The sequence below is a fragment of the Olea europaea genome, unplaced genomic scaffold (genome assembly GCF_002742605.1).
Source record: "Olea europaea var. sylvestris unplaced genomic scaffold, O_europaea_v1 scaffold2550, whole genome shotgun sequence".
NCBI classification, from domain to species: domain Eukaryota; kingdom Viridiplantae; phylum Streptophyta; class Magnoliopsida; order Lamiales; family Oleaceae; genus Olea; species Olea europaea.
In genome coordinates this window covers 1-22,820 of record NW_019243774.1, presented here as the reverse complement: position 1 = coordinate 22,820, position 22,820 = coordinate 1, and the positions used below count along the sequence as shown (strand labels likewise).

The following is a 22,820-nucleotide window of genomic DNA, read 5'->3' as shown; positions in this document are numbered from 1 at the left end:
TAAAAGTTATAAACCACCGTTTATCAGTAATACTTGTAACCCTAGATGGCCCCCACAAGTCACTATGAATTAAAGTGAATGGTGATGAGGATTTATAGTCAATAGGTTTAAATGATGAGCGGGCATGTTTAGCCAATTGACAAATATCACATTGAAACATATCTTTATTACGAAACAATGATGGAAACAAATATTTGAGATATGAAAAACTAGGGTGACCTAAACGACGATGCCATAACATTATTTGTTGTTCTCTAAGGATAGACTCACAACTGGCAATATGAGCTTGTTTATTCCAGTAGGATTCTTCAAGAAAATAGTATAATCCCTCGCGTTCTTTAGCATTCCCAATCTTCTTCCCCGAATTCAAGTCCTGAAAAATACATAGTGACTCAGTAAAATTAACTTTACAATGCAAATCTTTTGTTAATTTGCTAATAGAAAGAAGATTGCAAGATAAATTTGGGACATGCAACACAGATTTTAATTCAACATCTGGGGTGAGCCTAATAGTCCCAATTCCAACCACCGGTGAGAGTGACCCATCAGCAGTTTTTATTCTAAAATGTCTCGAGCATGGAGAATAAGAATTAAATAATTTTCTACACCCAATCATGTGATCTGTGGCCCCTGAGTCAATAACCCATTGGCTTACATTACCTGAGCCGGTCAATGCCACTTTAAATTTACCTTTCTCTGCAGTCAACCCAGAAGGCGGTGCACTAGGACTTAATATTTTATATAATTGCTCCACTTGGTCTCGCGTAAGGGAGAGAGAAACTGTATCTGCCAAATTCTCAGCTGGTTCAGCCGAATTCCCAGCCGATTCTGCCGAACTCTGGAGCCCAGACGGATTACGCATTTGGACGTCTTCCCGGTGAGTCGGATTCTGTCTACGGTCACTTCGAAACCCAGGTTTTCGGTTTGGTGGCCTGCCGTGCAAGACCCAACACCGGTCAGTGGAATGGTTCGACCTTTTGGAGTGCTCGCACCAGAAATTGCTCCTTTTTACCCCTTGCGATGCCTCTCGTCCACGGGCTGCCAGTGCCGAATTCTCCTGTGAAGGTTGTTTATGATCTCCAAGCATGACGCGTCGCCGGCTAGCCTCTCTGCGGACTTCTGCAAAAACTTCATCAATCACCGGAGTTGGCTTCATGCCTAACAATCTTCCTCTAACTTCATCTAATTCAGGGACTAATCCGGCCAGGAAGTCAAAGATTCTCTCCTNNNTCCAGTGACGTACCCAAGGCGTCCTCGACCCCGAATTACCATGAGTGCGGTCCGGGACCATTGAAGGAAATTTTTGCTGTTGAGCCGGATAGTAGTAAGCTGTAGAGAGGTATTTTCAGAGAGGGAGGTTATGGGTTGATAATTCAAAGTGTTGGGTGCACTTGTAGAGTAAGGTTCCGAGGTTGCAGTTGAGTTCCTCGAATCCTCTTCTCTGCGTGCCCCTGTCATAGTAGCCTTTTCCATTCCACCAGTTTAGATAACCCTCGGCTCTGATACCATGAAACCGGGGAGGAGAGGTAGAAGAGAAAGACCACAAATAAAGGTAAAAACAATTCTATTAATTCACCTCGAGTACAGCCCCTTTTATAGGGATAAAATACATACCATATATGCTAAATTTATAAGTTTAAGGAAAAAATATATTTGCCTATAATAGATAGATATATATGGAAATAAATCACCAAACAATCTACAATATTTCTGGAATCTTTAACACATTTTTCAATAAAATAATATTACACGCAAAACAAAATCAAAAACTTTTCCTTATTTTTTAACCACATATTTTCCATCAATCTATATTTCAAAATGCATTCTAACCCAAAAAATGGGGCTCAAACATGCCCTAAATAGCCCACCTTCTCATTGCCCTTCTAGCTATATGAGAAAACTCAACTATCTCCATATCGGAAAAGGAAAATAAATTAAAGAATTCTTGTGAAGTAGTGTTGCAACTTGTTCTCATTCAAGTCACGACTTGCCATCTTAAAATCATTTATATGCCTACTGGATGGTGCTTCACACCTTGGTTTAATTTATAAAATGGGACGTGAATGCTTTTGGTGATTGAATACTTCTAATTGAGTAGAGTGACGTGTGTTTCATTTGTCAAATCTTGTCCATACTGTTGTCAAAACTCATTTGGATGAAATTTGACTTCATTAACAAATGGGAAACAGTGAAACCTGGAAATCTTAGACACTTGGACAGATTCCTGTGCATTCCTTTAAGATATATCATTCTTATATTGGCAAGTTGAGCTCTAATTAAATTTTCTTCCAAATCAAGAATATTAGTGTACCATAATGAGTGTTGATGATGTTTTTGACTAATGTTTCTTGACTAAAAATATCTTTTATTATGTCTTTCAAACTTGTTAAGTCCTTCAACTGATTTGGTTGGGGGTTCTAACTGGAACCGAAATCGCTTACGAGGAAGAGCATTTACAAAGAAGAAATATCTCCTTTTTTGATTCATGCGGTCATCCACATGCTGAGGTGTAATTCTTCATAACTTACAATGAAGCGCGTCATTTTTGAAATGAAAGCCGAAGCCGAATCTTGCTTTTGTGGAAATTACGAGGATCCTCATTACTGAACTTGGGCATAAATTAAATGGCTAAGCCTGTAACTTGTATCTGCTCGATGCTATAGGGTCACATCTGATACCTAAACCAAAAGAAAATAGATATACCATTAATTCCTAACTGCTGAATGTGTGAAAGTGAATATTGAAGTCCTTTTTTGATGCTAAGTAACTTTATTGCTTATACTTGTATCTAAATGAAGATAAAAAGAAGTGTGGTAAATGTGACTTGTGGTAAATGTGACTTCTAGGAATGTCTTGATGAAAATTTTTCTAATTCTGAATATTCTCTCAACCGGATGGAGCTCCCCCCACAATCCAAATTAACCCAGCTACCACAACACCACCCAATCACAACCCAGCCACCACCCTTACCTACCGGCACTGACGACGACCAGCTGTTCGATAGGCACCATAAAATCGGTCTCACGCCACAGATCAGCCCCCCCAACCGCTACCATCACACACAGGCGGTGGTCCTTGGTGGAAACCCTAGCGCCGCCGCCCGAATCTCTTCTGTTGTTCACGGCGCGCTTGGGGAAGACGCAACCGGTGGCAGCCTAGGTGGAAATAAGGCAGAACTCGGCAGAGAATGGAGAAATCTGGAGAGTACATGGCAGATCTCGCTAGATCTGGCCATTCTTCAGGGAAACGCGCTGCACCGGAGGCCTCAGCAGAGACAAGGGACCCCGACCGGTGTGTTGTCTCCTACGCCGGCGCGTGTGTCACGTGTCGCCGCTGGAAAAGACCCAGAGGCAGCCCGTTGTTCCGAGATCAATCGGCTTGTCTGTTCCTCCGTCTGATGAACAGCTTGTACACAATCAAGGGAAAAAATTGGCGGAGGTGCGTAGTATGGTATTCAATCATCGTTTCAGAGTGGAGGTGAAGGACTTCGCAGTATCTATTAATGATTCCGATATTGTTAAGATGACAGAATGGGGTTCGAAGTTATCAGATTCAATTTATATGGGGAGGTATGGTGCTCTTTGGATGGTGAATATGGTAGACAGATTGAGGATGAGAAGTGAACTGGAGGACTGTGTCTTTAAATTCAATGAGTCTTCAAGAGCTTTCTTGCCACAAGGGTGTGTGAACCGCTGAGGTAGGTATTTGATGATAGCACAATATGGGGAGAGGCGTCGGAAAGGAGTTGTCATGGAACTAGAAGGTGCTAATGGAGAGGGATGGGTGTCGGTCTCACAGGTGTTTCAAGCAGTTTTTGACTCATTTGTTGCTGGGGATAAGGCCAAACGTCAAACGGTGAATGAACGAAACAGATAAAGGATGACTTATGCAGAAATTACAGCTAACTCACAGACCTTAGTGCATGCCAACCAACGGATGCTACAGCAAAAGGAAATGACAGTTAAAGTCGATGTTAACGAAGGTCATGACATTTGTTTGACTAGGGCTGAAATAATGGCCCGTGTCCAGGAGTTGAAAGGAGCATTGGATGAATTACTTAGGCTAGTTGGAAGTGGCCCTGAAATGGGCCCCATGAAATTGGTACGTTGTCACAAGTGTGGGGTGGGGTTGGGTTGGATGAGGATCCAACCGGTGAAATACACGTACCGAGATTGACTCATGAGGAACTACCATCAATTACAGAACATGAAAAGCAGAGAAGAGTTGAACATTCTGAGTCTCAGGAGAGGATGGAATCGGGGTACTACAAAAACGACGACGGGGTTGACTTAGTGGGGTTCAACCGGAATGAAGTAGACACGGGGATGGCAGTAGAACGAGAGGTGGAACCGTTGTCTAAGGAAGGGGAGTTGAGTATGGAGAACTTGGAGACGATGACAATGGACATTGTGAAAGAAAATGATGCTACATATTCGACATCAAAGATTACGAACACGTATAATAGGACAAAAGAAAATGATAGGGGGACCGAAAAAGCTTTGGTGTTGTGGGTAGATGGTGCCAAGAAGGGAGAAAGCGGCAGTGACATTATACAAGTGGTGGAAGAGAAAAAACGGTCCTTTGATCATCTAGAGGGCTATCATGGAGAGGAAATTTCGGAAGCTGATGTGTTTGAAGTTGGACACCCACCTTCGAACTGGGTTCTACAAAAAATTTAGTAATTCAGTGAGTTGGTTGGCGTGTCCTGTGATGGATATGAAAGTAAAATGTTACAATTATTCGAGGAGCTGGAGGCTAATAGAGGACAAGGTATCAGTACACATGGATGTAAATTAAGAAGAAAGGGTGATCGTGAACTTAAGAGGCTCGAATGGTCAGTAAACTATGCTGGTAAAGGTGGCGAGGCCAAGAAAGGAACAATTGGGAGGGATAATGTAGTGTTATAATGATGCCAAAACTTCTAAGGAGATGGGGGGCAAATCTTGTATGCTTACAAGAAACTAAGATGGAGTTTATCTCGAGGGCGATGATTAGTAGCTTATGGGGGGGGGGAACATGAAGGGTATCAGTTTTTGGGGTCATCAGGGGTATCAGGAGTCGTGTTGGTGATGTGGGACACTAGAGTGCTTGAGATGGAGGAGGTGAGTATAGGGGTATTCTCTCTATCGATTTCTTTCAAAAATTGTGAGGATGGATTTCGGTGGATGTTTACAGGCGTTTATGGGCCTAATTCTGATGACAAAGTGGGCTTGTGGGATGTACTGGCTGGAATGAGGGCTTGGTGGAATCTCCCAACATGTATTGGGGGTGATTTCAATGTGATTCGATTTCTTTCGGAGAGGTTGAGTGGTGGAAGACTAACTAGGGCAATGGAGTTCTCAAATTTTATTAGGGAGAATTTGTTGGTGGATTTAACTATGATTGGGGGAGATTTTACCTGGTCATCTAATCGAGATCCACTCGTCTTGTCTCGCATTGATAGGTTCTTGATTTGTGGAGAGTGGGAGTCCAAATACTCTGATGTCACTCAGAGAAGATTGGGGAGGGTATACTCAGATCATTTTCCTTTTATGTTATCTGGGAATAGGAGGGGTGGTGGAAGAAGGCCTTTAGGTTTGAGAAGATGTGGTTGAAAGTGGAAGGTTTTAGGGAGCGAGTACAGACTTGGTGGACTTCCTATGAAGTCAGTGGGTCTCCCAGTTTTGTATTGGATCAGAAGTTAAAGGCGCTGAAAGGGGACTTAAAGAAATGGAACGAGGAAGTTGTGGGTAATGTTAATTGTAGTAAAAATCAATGTTTGTCAGAGATAGAGAAGTTGGATAGGTGGGAGGAGAGTTAAGGGTTGGCTGGGGAGGAGAAGGAGAGACATAGAGTATTAAAGAAAGAATTGGAGAGGTTGCTGGAGATGGAGGAGATTGTTAGACGACAGAAATCTAGGGTTACTTGGTTGAAAGAGGGGGATGAATACACTAAGTTTTTCCACAGGGTCGCTAATTCTAATAGGCGAAACAATTCCATCACAATTTTGGAGGTGGACGGGGTTACTTATGAGGAACCACAGGAAATTGGAAGCCAACTGGTGAATTTCTATCAGAACCTTTATCGGGAGCAATTTGAATGGAGGTCAGAATTAGAGGGATTGCACTTTTCTACTATCACGGAGGATGATGCCAGTTGGATGGAGAGACCATTTGGGGACGATGAAATTAAGGAGGTAGTGTTCAGCATGAACAATGATAAGGCTCCGGGACTGGGGGGTTTCTTGTTCTCATTCTACAAGGCGTGTTGGGATGTGGTGCGACCGGACATTGTGAATACTCTATCTTATTTTTATGAACATGGCAGATTTCAGAGTAGTTCTAACGCTACATTTGTTGTGCTCATCCCTAAGAAATCGAGAGCGACTGATATTAAGGACTTTCGCCCTATTAGCCTTGTCAGTGGGGTGTATAAGATTATAGCGAAAGTCCTGCAAACGGATTAAAGGAGGTGCGGGGGAAAGTAATGTCCAAGTTTCAAAATGCATTTGTAAAAGGGCGTCAGATTTTGGACTCTGTGCTTATAGTGAATGAATGTATAGATTCAAAAATGCGTCTAAGGGTCCCAGGGATGTCATGTAAGCTAGATATTCAGAACACTTATGATCATGTAAATTGGGGATTCCTGAGGTATATGTTTAGGCGTTGTGGCTTTGGGGATAAGTGGTGTAAATGGATTCAATTCTGTATTTCTACTGTTTCATTCTCAGTTTTGGTCAACGAAACACCTGAGAGTTATTTTCGGAGTAGTAGAGGCGTGAGACAAGGGGATTCATTATCTTCATTGTTATTTGTCATTGTGATGGAGGCTTTCAGTAGGATGATTGAAAGAGCTGTGGGAACGGGTTTGATAAGGGGTTTTATGGTTGATCAATTGCAGGTGTCCCATCTGTTATTTGCAGATAACATGCTGATCTTATGTGATGCAGATGTTGAACAATTCAGGAACTTGCGCTGTCTACTCCTATGCTTTGAAGCGGTGTCTGGTTTGAAGATCAATTTGGGGAAGTCTGTGGCTATTCCAGTAGGGGAGGTCGATAACGTGGAGGAGTTGGCTGATATATTGAGTTGTAAGGTTGCGCAATTGCCGATGTCATATCTAGGGCTCCCGTTAGGGGCACGATTTAAAAATACCCATATCTGGAATGGTATTGTGGAAATGATGGAGAGGAGGTTAGCAGGGTGGAAGTTTATGTACCTTTCTAAGGGAGGCAGACTCACTCTCATTAAATCCACTCTCTCCAATCTCTCTACTTACTTTTTGTCATTGTTCCCCATTCCAATTGCAGTGGCAAAGAGATTAGAGACGCTTCAAAGAGAATTTCTGTGGGCAGGGTTGGGGGAGGAGACGAGACTCCGTTTGGTCAATTGGAGAGCTGTCTGTTTGCCGATGAGGATGGGAGGGTTTGGAGTGAGGAGCTTTGTGTTGTTCAATAAGGCCTTATTAGGCAAGTGGTTGTGACGATTTGGAGTGGAGAGGGAGAGCTTCTGGAGAGAAATCATTAGGGTGAAATATGGTGTGACGGAGGGGGGGATGGTGTACGGTTGAGGATCGTGGTTCTTATAGAATGAGTTTGCGGAAGTATATCCGACGGGGATGAAGTGATTTTCTGGACAAACTGAAGTTTGTTGTCGGAAATGGTAATGAGATTAGATTTTGGGATGATTATTGGTGTGGAGATCAACAACTGAAGGAGGGATTTCCTTCCTTGCACCGCATTGCCTCAGTGCCCTCTGCTATGGTGAGTGATCTCTTAGTCATTCATAATGGGAGCTATAGTTGGAATATTACTTTTGGGAGGTGTCTACAGGATTAAGAATCATATGATTATTCGTTTTTTATGACCTTTCTACATGAGGCACAAATTCGGGTAGGAGAGAGTGATTGTATCTGGTGCAGGACAGCACGGGATGACATTTTTTCTGTTCGCTCTTACTTTAGTTTCCTCCGGGAATGTGTGGATAATTCATTTCCTTGGAAGTTGGTGTGGCAATGTAAATTGCCTCCTCGGGTAACATTCTTATTGTGGACAGTTGTGAGGGGACAGGTCTTAATGGTGGGTAATCTTCGACGTAAATGCTTTTACGTAACCGAGTGGTGTTATATGTGCAAGAAGGATGGGGAGACGATTGATCATTTGTTCATTCATTATGATGGTGTTCGTTGGATTTGGAATAGTATACTTGGTTCTCAATCTATGGATTGGGTGATGCCTTGCGTATAGAGGACGTGCTACGGGCAAGGAGGAGAAAATTTCGTGATAAGGATGGCAAACTAGCATGACACCTTATCCAAATGTTGCATTGTATGGTGCGTGTGGAAAAAAAGGAACAACTGCTGCTTTGAAGATCAAACAAAGATAAAAGAAACATTTTACTTTACTTTGTATTCTTGGTTTAATGCTGTGGCTAGAGATCTTGTAGACGGGTTGCCTAATTTCATGTTGTTTCTTAATGACTTAAAGTGATTGTTCACCCTCCGTATATTCTCTTTTAAATAATAAAATTATCTGATTGCCTATTAAAAAAAAAAATGAAGATAAAAAAATTAGTCAAACATATGTTTAAAGTTCGTTCAATACTTTTTATTATGTGTCTGTAGCTTTTTCCTCTTTACATAAGCCTATTGATAGTCTCTTCCTTCTATCTTTGAAAAATTTTCATTGTCCCAAGAAACATTTTACTTTACTTTGTATTCTTGGTTTAATGCTGTGGCTAGAGATCTTGTAGACGGGTTGCCTAATTTCATGTTGTTTCTTAATGACTTAAAGTGATTGTTCACCCTCCGTATATTCTCTTTTAAATAATAAAATTATCTGATTGCCTATTAAAAAAAAAAAAAATGAAGATAAAAAAATTAGTCAAACATATGTTTAAAGTTCGTTCAATACTTTTTATTATGTGTCTGTAGCTTTTTCCTCTTTACATAAGCCTATTGATAGTCTCTTCCTTCTATCTTTGAAAAATTTTCATTGTCCTATCTCATGGCTATTTTGGTTTTCCCCTTGCAACATTAATCATGTAGAAATTTCTTGTGAATTCTCTGATATTAGGTTTAAGTTTCTTCTGTCTTTCTGTTTGTGAACTTATATTTATGACGTAGTTTATGACCCCTTTTCAGATAGAAGAGAAGCAAAGGGACCTCTGTCGCTTAGTCATGCAATTCATACCACCTGTTACACCTCCTCAGTTGCCTGGTTCAGTATTTATGACATTTTTACAGAACGTTTTACTAAAGAGCAGGGGAGCAGACCGTAATATGCCACCTCCTGGAGTTTCAAACAACTCTGTCCTTGTTTCTTTGTTTACTGTTATTCTCCATTTCTTATCAGAAGGTTTTGCTGTTGGGGACATCTATGACTGGATCAAGGGCTTCGGAAATAATTCTGGAGCTGATATAGGTTTCCTTCACAGGGGCGGCCAACAAAGCTTCACGGCTGGCTTATTTCTAAAGAATGATCCTCATCGAGTTGACATTTCCAGGCTTGGAGGATCTTATAGTCAACTAGTGAAATTCCATCCTGTAGATGATCAACAGGAGGAAGAAATTGTTCGGTGGGAAGAAGGGTGCATGGATGATGAAAAAAGCAGAGTTACACATTTCAGTGGGCCAAAACCATGTTGCTGTTCAAGTTATGATGCTGATTTTTCAAAAATTTCTAAGAATTCCATAAGATATTCGACAAAAGGTTCTCGAGGAAGTTGCAGCTCTATTCCAGAGAGATCTGCTCATGCTGTGGCTGAATGTAGTACTGGGAATCTGAATGACGAGATAGCTGATAAACCGAGTACAAGTGACCACTCTGACTCTGAGTTTGGTTTTCGGCCTATGCAGCAGATGAGGATATTACCCAGGGAGAACAAATTTTCTTCAGCTACTCTGAAAGAGGAGAAGCTTCTAGATGCTATGCTTTTGTTATATCATTTGGGTGTTGCACCGAACTTTAAGCAGGTCAGTAATATTTTATTTTGACTCTTCCTTCTGGCTCGAAAATGGTCATGATGAGACTGTCTACAGTTGTAGACACTATGATGTTCTGAAACTCTCCAAAGGAAGGGGACAATGAAATGAATGCATCATTTAAATAAAAAGAAGGTTGATTAACAGTTTGCATTAAAAGAGTCGAGCTAGATATATGCATCGAACTCTGCTGATGAACATATTACCTGGAAGAAAATTCATGAAGGCACAATTGGTAATTGCATTATTTATCATTGTGACATGATGAGCTCAAGATATCATAATTTATTGCCGACAAGTACTTGCATTGTCATGGTGAGAGGTGCAATGGTACTGTAAATGCTTAAAATGCTATAGTACTTGTGTTTCCATCTGTCCTGAGATCCCAAATTTTTAAAAAATGCTGTTTTGTTGCCACAATACTGATATGTATGTTTCCGTTCTCTATCAGGAAATACAAATTCAAGTTCTTAAAAAGACATGAATGCGCAGTATAAACTTTGCCAATATGTTTTATTTATTTATTTTTATTTTTATTTTTTGGGTTTCCTTTTTATCATTTTCTTCCCGTAGGGATAGTGGTGGTGGGGTGGGATGGCATTGACCCGTCTGGTAGAGGTACTCTATCTTTTGATTTTTGAGTGTACAGCATAGTACATCAGCAACAATAGAAAAAATTGTGGGGTAAATCCTTATGGTTGATTTTTGTATATGTTCATGACTTGTTTGATCCGTTCTCATGATTTCTATAGTAAATCCTCATGGTTGATTTTGCTTCTTGAAGAATAATTTGTGCGGTAGCCTTCCATTGTGTATTAATTCTTCTAACAAGTATTTTGGTAGGAAATTTTATATACATGCTTGGGGCAGCAATTATTTTACTTCTGCCCTACGTTTTGCATGTTATAACAACTGATTCTGCAAAATGATCATTGCATGTTACTGACAAATTTTGAGTTAAAATTATCTGAAAGAACTTTAAATTGCAGGCATCATCTTTCATGTCTCGTCAGTCACAATTAATATCACTGCTGGATGAAACTGATAAACAAGTCAGAGATCGAGTTCATGGGGACCAAGTGAAGCGCTTGAAGGAGGCTCGCGGAGTTTATCGAGAAGAAATTATGGATTGTGTCAGACATTGTGCTTGGTACTGTGATCCACTTGGATAGCTTCTATCTAATTGTTAATCAGTTTAGTTTTTACACGCATTTATGCCCTTAACTTCAGTGTTTTTTTTCCTTTTTTTTTTTTTAATTTTAAATTAAATTTTTTTTTTTTTTTTGCTTCTTTTACTGACTTTGTTATTAATCCTCACTTTGGCTGCCTTTAAGGTTCCAGGCTGAACAGTTGTGTACTAATTATTCATTTAGGGGCTTTTTGCATAATAGTAAAAGCACCATTTAAAATAAGGACGGGGGGTTGTCTGAAAAAATATAAAGTACAAAATAAAGAGGCCAAGTTGTCCTCTAAATACTAGAAACAAACAGAAAATTACACCAGATTCTGCCAGTCCCCTAAATTATAGGAAAAATTGTAAACTGGACATTGTTGAACTGTATGCCACCATTCGTTCCTGTTTCTCTGTTGACTTTGAAGTACAAAGTGATGTTCTCTTGAGAATCAGGAAATAAATCTTATGTGCATATTAAGCTGAAGACAAGCCCCAGGATATGCGATAAACTTGCAGGGGCCTTTGAAATCCTGTCTCTCTTCTAGCCGTCTGGTGTGGTTATTAGCACTCTTACTGGCAATTTTTTTGTTCATGTCGAAGGAAGAAGACAGATAGAAAAGGGCGATAAGCGAGTAATAGATGATTTAGGAGAATCTAGTGAAACAATTTAGTGATATGAATCTCATAATCAATTTATGAATTTTTCAACATTATAATATTCCTATATATATGTGTAAAATTTTGGTATGATAATGGAACTTAAAATTTTGGTATGAGAATGGAACTTACTAACATAACAAATGGAAGCTTTTCCTCTAGATTAATTAGAGCATGATAGGTTTAGCTGAAATACTAGATTGTAGCCTTTTTTTTTTCTTATTGCAACAGGAGGGGTCTTACTGCCAGGGGAAGACAGAATATCTAGCCAAACAGCTTCTTTTGTAGAAGAAACGATGCCAAACTTGCTCTAATTATTGCAAAAAAATAAAAAAATAAAAAATTGTCGTCTATTTTCATTTTTTATGCTTAAATAATGTACATGTTTATGAATTGTAATCTCCACTGTCATCTTTCAGACCATGCTCCTTTTATTTAGTGCTGCAACACCTTTTTGGACTGCCTTGTGTAAACATGGCATCTAGCAAAGAGCACTTCTAATGGTGTTTCCTCTATTATGTGATCAACATGCATGATGGTTTTAGAGAAACTATGCATGTCGGTTCTACTGCTTGGAGTTGGCAGCATATCAAAGTACTCCTTAATGCTTTATTAACTTGCTCTTAAATCTTCCAAATGGAACAATGTTCTGGTTACATACTGATTTCTCTTCCCAAATGATTGTGATGCCTCGATAGAAAGTGCTGGGAGAATGTTATTCTTGAGGTTGAATTTTATAGTCTTTATCCCAATACTAATGTTAGGTGTCTGTTAAGTCTTTAGCTAGTCATCAATCATAAAGTTCAGGAAGCAACTGTCTACCTTTTCATCTTGTACTTATTTTATAAACCTTAACTTATTTGACAGGTATCGTGTTTCTCTTTTCTCTCGTTGGAAGCAGAGGGGAATGTATGCGGCATGCATGTGGATAGTTCAATTGCTTCTGGTTCTTAGCAAAGTGGATTCTATCTTCATCTATGTTCCTGAATATTATTTGGAAACCATGGTATTGTATATTTCTCATGTCTAATAGCGTGGTGATGTCTTGCTGTTGCTTGGAGTTTATTTATTCTCCTTTTTCTTAATAATTTTCCGCCATATTTTGCTAGAAGAGTTACAAATAGACCTTTTTTTTTTAAATTTTTTTGAGAGTTGTTGAATGCTCATTCATACAATTCGTGGTGGACTTATCAGATAATGACTTTGTGGCACGGAGATCCAAGCTTGTATTTTTTGGAAAAGATTTACGTCTTCAATTCAATGATATAATCGTACTCCACTGTATTTTGATCTATCATTTCGGTTTATGAAATTTGTAATTGCATTTTTTATTGAACTAATTAGTTTTCTCCCAAAGTTTTTTCTGATATCTTTCCTTTAATTCTGACAGATTGACTGCTTTCATGTTCTGCGTAAGAGTGACCCTCCATTTGCCCCTCCTGCAATGTTCATTAAGCAAGGACTTGCGTCTTTTGTACGTTATGAACTTCTGTTTGTCTCCTATATGTTATTCCTTTTTAAATCAAAGGTGCTTCGTACTTTGGAAACAGATGAAAAACAATAGATATGTTTCGGTAGTTGACTGTGTTAATAGTTGGCTTACCAGTTGTGCTGAACTTGCTAACTGGGAGAACTAATAGCAACTGATTATAAAGTGTAATAAAATATTTGTTCGAATGTCATTCTACAAGATGCTGAAACATTTCCCTTAATAACATTTTTTTTCCTACACTTTCATTTAACCCTAACTCTATAATTCAAATCTTTGGCCAAGACTATAGTCTCTATTCAACCATCCACTTTTAGCTACTTTGGTTACTTATATTTAGGGTTTCATTATCAGGTTACTTTTGTTGTTACCCACTTCAATGATCCAAGGATTTTGAGTGCTGAACTGAGGGATCTTCTTCTCCAGTCAATTTCCGTCTTGGTACAGTACAAGGAATTTTTAGCTGCTTTTGAGTGCAATGAAGCTGCAACCCAAAGGTTGCCAACGGCTTTATTAGCAGCCTTTGATAATAGATCATGGATTCCTGTGACCAATATACTTCTGAGGTTATGCAAGGGTTCTGGCTTTGGTTTTCCAAAGCGTGGAGAGTCATCATCCTCGTCAGTCATATTTCAGGTTAGTACAATTTTTTTAGTTGTGGCTGCAACATTTTGTCACGTTCTTTTTTTCTTTTGGAATTATGTTTCACTTGTATTGAATTTGTTTCTTGCATTATCTTTCAATTTTAAAAGAAAATGTTGCGGGAAGCTTGCATTAGCAATGAAGAATTATTCTCAGCTTTCCTCAATCGCTTGTTTAACACTCTTAGCTGGGCCATGACTGAATTTTCTGTTTCAATTCGTGAAATGCAAGAAACTTACAAGGTAATTTCACTTGGTTTTGTAATATTTATCCCCCTTTCTCTTCCTTCACTATTATGCGAAGTTGAAATGGATGTATCATTTCAGGTGATGGACTTCCAACAGAGGAAATGTAGTGTTATATTTGACCTCACCTGCAATCTTGCAAGGGTATTAGAGTTTTGTACTCGCGAGATGTCTCAATCTTTTTTGTTGGGAACAGATACAAACTTGCGAAGGCTGACTGAATTGATTGTTTTTATACTGAATCATTTAATTTCTGCAGCCGATCCGGAGCTATTTGACCTGTAAGTTTATATATGAAGTATAACGAATGTTGCTTCTTTCTAGCATGAGGGTCCGAGTTGCTATATTTCTATCTGTTTTAGTTTGTTACTTAATTGCAACTGTGTAGACTTTTTATGCCGCGGGACAAGCAACAAATTCTTTAATCTTTTAGTTAATCCGCCTTTCACTATAAAATTGTATCAGTTAACATAAAATGATATTATTTCTTTCCTTTTTTGTGTGAAGAACAGCAATATGAAATTACATGTGTTCCTCCAGTTTGCTCTTTCTGGATATTACTCAAAAGATAATACTAGGTTCTCCTTGTGTTATAATGTCTTTATTGTATAGCCATAAAATTCTTCCGTTGCTAATGAGCTTCCATTGCCCCTCGGTGTTCTCGACATGTTGTAGAAATGTGTATTTATCTAATTTTGTCAGTTATATTATATATGGAGCAGTAATGTATTTATTTATTTTTTGTCAAGTATAATATCTATGGAAGTGTCATGGGTCCATTTTTGAGAAATTATAAAATATTTGGCTTCAAAGCTCCATTTTTACTCCTGCCCTCATCCATTTGCATGTTACTTTGCAGAACGCTTAGACGTCCTGGTCAATTTACTGAGAAGGTTAACAGAGGCATGATTTTAGCACCGCTGGCTGGCATTGTGCTGAATTTGTTGGATGCTAGTAGAGAGAGAGACTGTGGGGAGCGGAATGATATTGTTGCAGTATTTGCTAGTATGGACTGTGCTGATACCATTCTCTGTGGATTTCAGTATCTCATTGAGTATGATTGGGTTCGTATTAACTTCCTGATGTTTTTGGTTTTATTCAAGGTTTTAGACGTTTAACAGTGCAGTCATATCATTCCTATTCATGAGTACCCGCCATTCATAACTTGGAACAAGGGAAAGAAAAAATGAGAATGCTTAGGAAATCACTAGGTCCTTCGCCATAATCTAAGATGAGAGAAATGAAAACAAGATGAATAATGGGGGGAATTTCTCCATGTTATCATGGCTTTCATATTAATCTCCTGCCACCCTATACATAGTTTTTGAAATTTTATGATAGTTTCAATTTTATATCATTTGTTTTCCTTTCCTTTTTTGTCATATCCGCAATCCATATGAAACAAGACAGTTTCATTAGGTTCACTTTGCAATTGTAATCTTTAATTTGTAATAATTGGTACTCCTGGGATCACTGCTTGAGGTTGAAAATTTCCTCATGCTGAACTTTGAGGCCAAGCCAACACAAGCCATTTGTTGGCTTGGCCATGTAAAGAAAAAACTGGATCTAGAACATGTTTAACTCACATGGGGTTCAGATATCCCTGCTTGATTGGCAAAGTAAGGTTGAGCTCTGCATACTTTGCTCTTCAGTGTCAGAGTACTGGTGAACCAGTGCGCACTTACACGATTTAAGCATGTGCTTGTGGGCGCATAATTGCCAGCTAAAGTAACACCTTACTCTCTAGCATGACCAATTCTATGGGCACGTTTTTAAAATAGAATAGCAAAGGTGTAGGCGATATGACAGCAAAAGCACTCTTGTTTGGCATGTTTTGGTTGAGATGTCTATTTGTTTTCAGCAGAAATTCTGAATGATTACTCGTCTGTTATCTTATCTTCTGCATGTAGGACTTGCCAATTTATTACTCATAATCTTCTTCATCAATTTGCCAGACAGGGTCCGTAAGAGGGGACGATCATCTTGGTAAATTAGCACAACTAGAAAATTTTTCAAGCATGTTGATCTGTCAGGCAGAATTGCAAGAAGTTCAGAAGAGAATTTTTCAGGGAGAATCAGATGCTGATGATGGCATGTGCTGCATATGTTATGCTTCTGAAGCAAATGCTGAATTTGTACCGTGTTCCCATGTTTCTTGCTATGGTTGCATATCGAGGCACCTCCTCAATTGCCAAAGATGCTTCTTTTGCAATGCAACAGTCGCAGGAGTTGTTAGGAAGGATGCAAATGCTCAATGAAGTCTGGCACTTCATGTATTTTTTTTCATTTAGCTGGTCCAAAATTGGCAAGTTTTTTTGGACATAGAACTAGTAGTCATATTTAATTTTTTAGATAGAATATATATACTAGTATAGATGCTAGTTACTGGTGTAAATGATGAAGATAGAAACTCATCGGTTCTTTTGGTATGGGGTTATGAATTTTGTAGCCAAGTCGGAGGGCATTATTTTGTAAATATTCGAGGTGCAAATGGAAATAAACCAGAGTAGCGCGAACATCCTTACACGTGTTTATTATTATTTTTAATGATATTTCCATACATCTTTTAGAAGGTATAAATTTGATTTTTCCACAATGAAATTAGTTTTGAACATGTACAATGATACGGTGTGCATGGATGGCCAAAGAAACACCCCGTTGGAGTGAGAGGAGTTGAGATTTGTCATATTCAAGTAAAAGCATATTCGAGAGACATTAAAGTCGTGATCTCTAATATAGAGAGTTAATGCTTAAATTTAAAATTTAAGATACTGTCTTTTTGACTTTTTAAAAGAGAGATTGCTTTTGATTTTTCGAATTTGGAGAGTCTAACTTGGTCTACATTTTTATTCTATAATGAATTGAAATCTTGGGAGTGAACGGAATTTTTTATTAAGATTGTAATAGAAATTAAATCGTTCATAAACATCAAATTGTGTCGAAATCAACAAATAAGATGCAATAGATTAAAGTACGCTTTTAGACAAAAAAATCCGAGTTTACCTTAAAGTTTGGTGATTGAGAAAATGAATTAGCTTGTAAAATTCATTCCAACACAAAAACAATGGTGCCAAGATGGTTAAACGCAAGCAATGATCGAAAATTAGAGGTAATTATGCTTTAATTTTCATTGAGATAGATTTTAGGGAATGAATGTGATGAGAGAGAAAAATTAATTATCATCTTAGATCATATTTTTATCTTGTATAAATAAACTATTATCTATTTTCACATAATTAAATCCTACTTGGCGCCGCTAAATTTTAATGTATAAATAAACAATATTATTTATGATGCAAAGTCGGGAAGCCCGAGAGCCAAGAATTGGAGAATGCGTGATTCAAAAATATGAAAAAGTTTTTGATTTGTATGTAATATTATTTTATTTATGAATATATGGTTGAAAATAAAAAAAGATAAAAATATATTTTAGAAATAATGAATACCTAACAAGGGCTAAATATAAATAATGTACCGTGACTTTAATTTTCGTTAGACTTTTCAGCTTAAATTGTTAATATCAAGCTTCTTTACAATGATTTTTGCTAACTCAGTACAATAAATAACGTTATTTGATGACAAATCGACTTTTAATATGGCTACGTAAAATTTAATATATGTTGAAAAAAATATAGGAAAATCTGAAAACTTAATGAACTCCAAGGCACAAAAAAAGGTTATCTTTTAAGAGATGTTTCTCCCCTATCCAATAAAGTCACGATTGGGGTATGATAGAAAATCTCTCTCAGGATACAATGGAGGCATTTGATTCAAATGGTGACTATTTGATCAAACCAAGAAGACACTCGAAAAGGAACTGATGATGCCAAGAGAAAGAGAGGGCGTTGCCCCCCAGCCCCTACGGGGGGAGCTGCCCCCGCGACCAGATCGGACAGGTCGATCCCAGTTGCGCAGCGACAAACACTAGTCGGGACGGCAAATCATTCGCCAAAAAAAAAAAAAAACATGCAAAATGATGAAAAATATCTAACAATATTTAATATTAATTTAGAGATTATTATCGTAAAAAAAATAATTACGGTTTCAAAGAAACGGATAATTCACTTTCATTCTAGTACTAACTCACAGCCCCCACCGAAAACTACGTTAGCGGAAGAATATGGTTCCACGTAACGACACCTCACCGGACACAACTTTACATTCCTCCGAAATAACACAACCTTATACTCCTCTCTCGAGTCATCATCTAGATTCTCGTCTTCCCTCATGGCGTTGGCTGCGCGGCCGGTTTTCTGTGAGCTCAAGCCGGATAAACAGGCGGCGCCGTTGCAGGTGCAGAAGCCGAAACTGGTGGAGCTCCCACTGCCACAAACGTCGTCTGATAATGGAAAAATTGTGCTCCAGCCGAGGCTTTGTACGCTTAGATCATATGGTGGTGGTGATCGTGTAGGTGTAATCAAGACCAAGAATACTGTCAACGGAGATGATCAAGTTTCGCCTTTTTTCGTGACATTAACTGAATATATAGAGAGCTCCAAGAACAGTCAGGACTTTGAGATCATCTCTGGTCGCCTTGCCATGGTAATTCTCCTTTTATTCGTTTTCATTTTTTATTTATTTTTTACAAGTCTATGTTATTAAAACTTGATATCTAAGAGGAGCATAACAAACCCTTATATATTAATTTATATTCGGATAGTTAATCGATCTGAAATTTATTCATTAACATGTCCTACAAAATTATGCTCCAAGCAGATCAATCAATACTGAAATTCGTAGGCTCGATTGAGTCTTAGTCGAAAATTGCTTGATTAAGCTTAATACTTGATGTTTCATCTTAAAATTTCAAGAAGAGTAGTCAAAATTGTTCGTTTATATTTCTGTAATTAGTCGACGTGAAATTTATCCCTAAATATTGCAGGTGGTGTTTGCAGCGACAGTAGGCATAGAGATGGTGACTGGAAATTCTGTATTCAGAAAAATGGATTTGCAAGGTATTGAAGAAGGTGCGGGGGTATGCTTGGTGGCAGTGACGACTGCGGCAATTTTCGCATGGTTATCCAGTGCTCGTAAAGGGGTAGGTCAAATGTTTACCATTCGTTGCAATACGTTGATCGACTCACTCATCGATCAAATCATCGATGGTTTATTTTATGAAGTTGATCCAAGTGATTGGTCTGATGATCAATTTTAGTGAATCAAATGTGATTATTGAAGTAGTTGTAGATAGCAGTAGAATATATACGAACATTTGATCATCATAAGGAGTTGATTTTAGTGAAGGGATAATTGCACTTTTGGTACCCAATATTCGTGTTCATTACCACTATGATTCAAATTTTCATTTTTCTGTCTTCTTCTTCTTTTTTTTTTTTTTTTAGTGACTTTAAAAATTTTCTTTTGTTCATAGCAGAAAGGTTCGCAACCCGTATTCTTTTCTTGATTTTTGTTGCACGTAATAAGTATTTGCTTTTCTTTAGAGAAATTTGAAGGAGAGGTCTCAAACGTTAGAAAATATGTCATCGGGTTTTGAACCTTTTATAATCTTAACACATGCATCCCATATAAAAAGGTTGAACCCCAATATTGATGGCCCCTACCGTCCCGTCCCTGGAGTATCGTGAGGAAGATAAATCGTGGGATATGCCTCAGCAGGCCAGAGAACAAGAGTTTGTCCGTACACTGGTGCTCATAAAGAGTCCAATTCCATATCTCACATTGCGGCTGCCAGTAAGATTGCGACTACTTCACTCTGATCCTTTACACTACTAGGTTATTCCTCAAGGGGCGCATCCCATATCTTTTGATGATATATGTGCGTATGAGGGACCTTTGAATAGTTTTCGCCCAAAAATCGTCAATTGACTAAGTCAATCAATCGTACCTAATTGAAGACCAAAAAGGTCTCTTAACATTTATAAATAATTGTAAAAATTTAAAAATGAGAAACAAAAATAATTAAATAAAATATTTTTCATTTCCAATCGCACCAACGAAGGAGGCGAGGATTTCTCCCCTGGTACATGTCCCAACACTTGAGGTCACCAAACCAGAGAGAAAATGAAAATCTTGTTGGTTTTGTAAAAATCACACTCCAAGTTTCAGTTGCAAAACCGGGGCTCAATTAGCGTGTAACCTAAATCGAATTGGGACGACTCGAACACATGTAATATTTATACTTTTATGACTTGCAAACTCGATATTTATCTAGTATATATTGGACATTTGCATAACAAATTCAGGGCCTGTTTGAGCCACATTATTCCAAAAAATACATTTTAAAACAGTGATTTGACATCATTTCAACCACATATTTTTCAATAAAATAATATTACACGTAAATCAAAAAAATTTTCTTATTTTTTAACCACACATTTCCCATCAATACACTATTTAAGAATGCATTACTACCAAAATAATGTGGCTTAAACACCCTCTCAATATTTTTCCAATGAATTGGAACTTGGTAGGGATGTAAACGAGCCGAGCTGAGCCGGCTCGCGAGCCGAAATTTTGGGCTTGGGCTCGCTCGAGTAAATCGTAATGGGCTTTTTTTGGGCCCGAGCTGAGCCAAAGCTCGGCCAAAAAAATAAGGCTTGGGCTTTTTACGAGCCGAGCCGGCTCAGTTTTTTATTTTTATTTTTTTATTTTTTTGCAATTTTTAATGACTTTTTTTCACATGCTAATTGTTGTGGTGTAAATTGTTGAATGATATTTTTTTGAAAGAATTTAAAAATTGCATCATTTATTATTTATACAAATTACAAATTAAATAAAAGTATAACTTTCAAAATTATGTAATTTATACGAATAACAAAATAAATAAAAGTTACAAATTACAACCCTCATCCTTTTTCCGGGCTTGGGACCGTCTACAATCAACGTAGGCGGAGTTAAAATTGTACACGAATAAAATATTTCGTATACAATTTTCTTGAATCAAATAAATTTAAAAAATACATTTCTTAAAGAAAAATAATTAATTTAAAAACTTACAATATCCTATGTTTGGATATGCTGTAACTTTTTGGCCATTATACTATCAACATGTTCTTGAACACGTAATTTTGCACATTTACAATCCTTTAAACATATCAAAGCCTCCAATATATCTTCTTTTAGTCTTGATCGTTCATCTGATAAAATTCGACCACTTAAACTGAATACAGCCTCCGATGCTACCGTAGATACCGGAGGTGTTAGTAAATCACGTGCAATTTTTGATACAATTGGATATTGCCTTTCGTTACATCTCCACCAATTTAAAAGACTAAATTCTTGTAATTCGTTCGGTTGCAACACACTACGAACATCCACGCACATATACCTAGCTAACTCAGAAGGAATTTCAAGATTTGTACCACCAATATTGATTGCTCTAGATGTTGATGAGTTAGAACTAGAACTAAATGAAGGAGCACTTGTATTGCTATCTAAATAATTCCATAAATTTTCGGGATTTGTTGAAATATTTCTTGAAAAAGAACTTTGAGAAGTAGAACTACGCTGACCTTCCTTTTCAGCATAATAATTATATATTTCACATAAAAAAGATTCTATCTGCACGTGTGATAATTCTATATTCAAAAAATCTGATATCCCCTTTACAGTAGTTTTTGTGCCAGTTAAATTAAGTCGAGGGTCCATTACTGAAGCTAAAAGAAATAAAGAAGGCAACTCTTCCCAATATTTACAAAATTTTAATTCCATAGAGCCAACTACATCAGCAAAAAGTGGCAAATTCCTATATTTATGAAATGCTTGTGAAATGTAGAAAAAATGTTGTCTAATAAACACCGCTACATTCCTTTGTAGCATCGAAAAAAGGTTGTAAGAATTTTTTCACGTAAAATGCAATAGTCCATTTCCAATCTTCCAAATTATGTTCGGGTCCGAGTGTATGCCTACCATTATAATATAGTGAAATCACTTTATCGTAATTTTCACACGAATGTAACATAAGATATGTAGAGTTCCACTTGTGTGTTACATCAGTGGCAAATGATTTCTCCTGTAATCCATACTCTGCACACAAACTATTAAATGCTTGTCTTCTTACTGGTGACACAGTAATAAAATTTATTGCTTGTCTAATTTTATCTAAAGGTGAACTTATATGTTCTAATCCAGTTTTTACAATCAAATTAATAATATGACATACGCAACGTTGATGAAAAAATAAATTTCCAAATACGGGGTTAAGATCAACAATAAATCTTTCAATAACAACTTTGTTCACTGCAGCAATATCAAAAGTAAAACTTCGAACCATATCTTGTATACCATTCCTGTATGATATCTTTTAAAACCATGTATTTATTAGTGGCATTATGGGGAAATTCTACACATCTGAATGCAATAATTCTTTTATGTAGAAGCAACAGGTGATCAATGTAATGAGCCGTAGCAGCAATATAACCTTTTCTATTACAACCAGTCCATAAATCAGAAGTAAACGATATGACACTATTAAAACTTTTTAGACCTTCAATAGTAATTTGTTTTCTTCTGTTATAAAATTTTATGCTATTCGAACGAAGAGTATTTCTAGAATAAGAAGAATACCTGGGTTGGAGATATTTCTGCACGAGTCGGGTAAAGTGTATTGGGTCTATCATTGTAAGCGGCATCTCTGCTGCAGCCACGTATGCAGCCATTCCTTCACGAAATCTTTCCTGTGAATATACAAAGG

General features: G+C 37.7%; 2 protein-coding genes across 2 annotated transcripts in view; both read left to right on the top strand.

Annotated features, from left to right (window-relative positions):
- Positions 1-16,691, top strand: part of LOC111382685 (E3 ubiquitin-protein ligase RKP-like) — a 25,209-nt gene extending 8,518 nt beyond the window's left edge. Inside the window, exons 3-11 of the mRNA XM_023006724.1 lie at positions 9,121-9,951; positions 10,950-11,110; positions 12,659-12,797; positions 13,182-13,265; positions 13,635-13,916; positions 14,033-14,164; positions 14,249-14,448; positions 15,027-15,231; positions 16,123-16,691. Coding sequence (XP_022862492.1) covers positions 9,121-9,951; positions 10,950-11,110; positions 12,659-12,797; positions 13,182-13,265; positions 13,635-13,916; positions 14,033-14,164; positions 14,249-14,448; positions 15,027-15,231; positions 16,123-16,425 — 2,337 coding nt within the window. The 3' untranslated portion in view covers positions 16,426-16,691. The remainder of the gene's footprint in view (positions 1-9,120; positions 9,952-10,949; positions 11,111-12,658; positions 12,798-13,181; positions 13,266-13,634; positions 13,917-14,032; positions 14,165-14,248; positions 14,449-15,026; positions 15,232-16,122) is intronic.
- Positions 16,692-18,308: 1,617 nt separating this feature from the next.
- On the top strand, positions 18,309-19,436 carry LOC111382688 (stress enhanced protein 2, chloroplastic-like). The gene is made up of 2 exons (XM_023006728.1): positions 18,309-18,709; positions 19,050-19,436. Exons 1-2 carry the CDS (start codon positions 18,395-18,397, stop codon positions 19,320-19,322), a joined length of 588 nt encoding a protein of 195 aa, XP_022862496.1. The 5' UTR covers positions 18,309-18,394; the 3' UTR covers positions 19,323-19,436.
- The last annotated feature ends 3,384 nt before the right edge of the window (positions 19,437-22,820 follow it).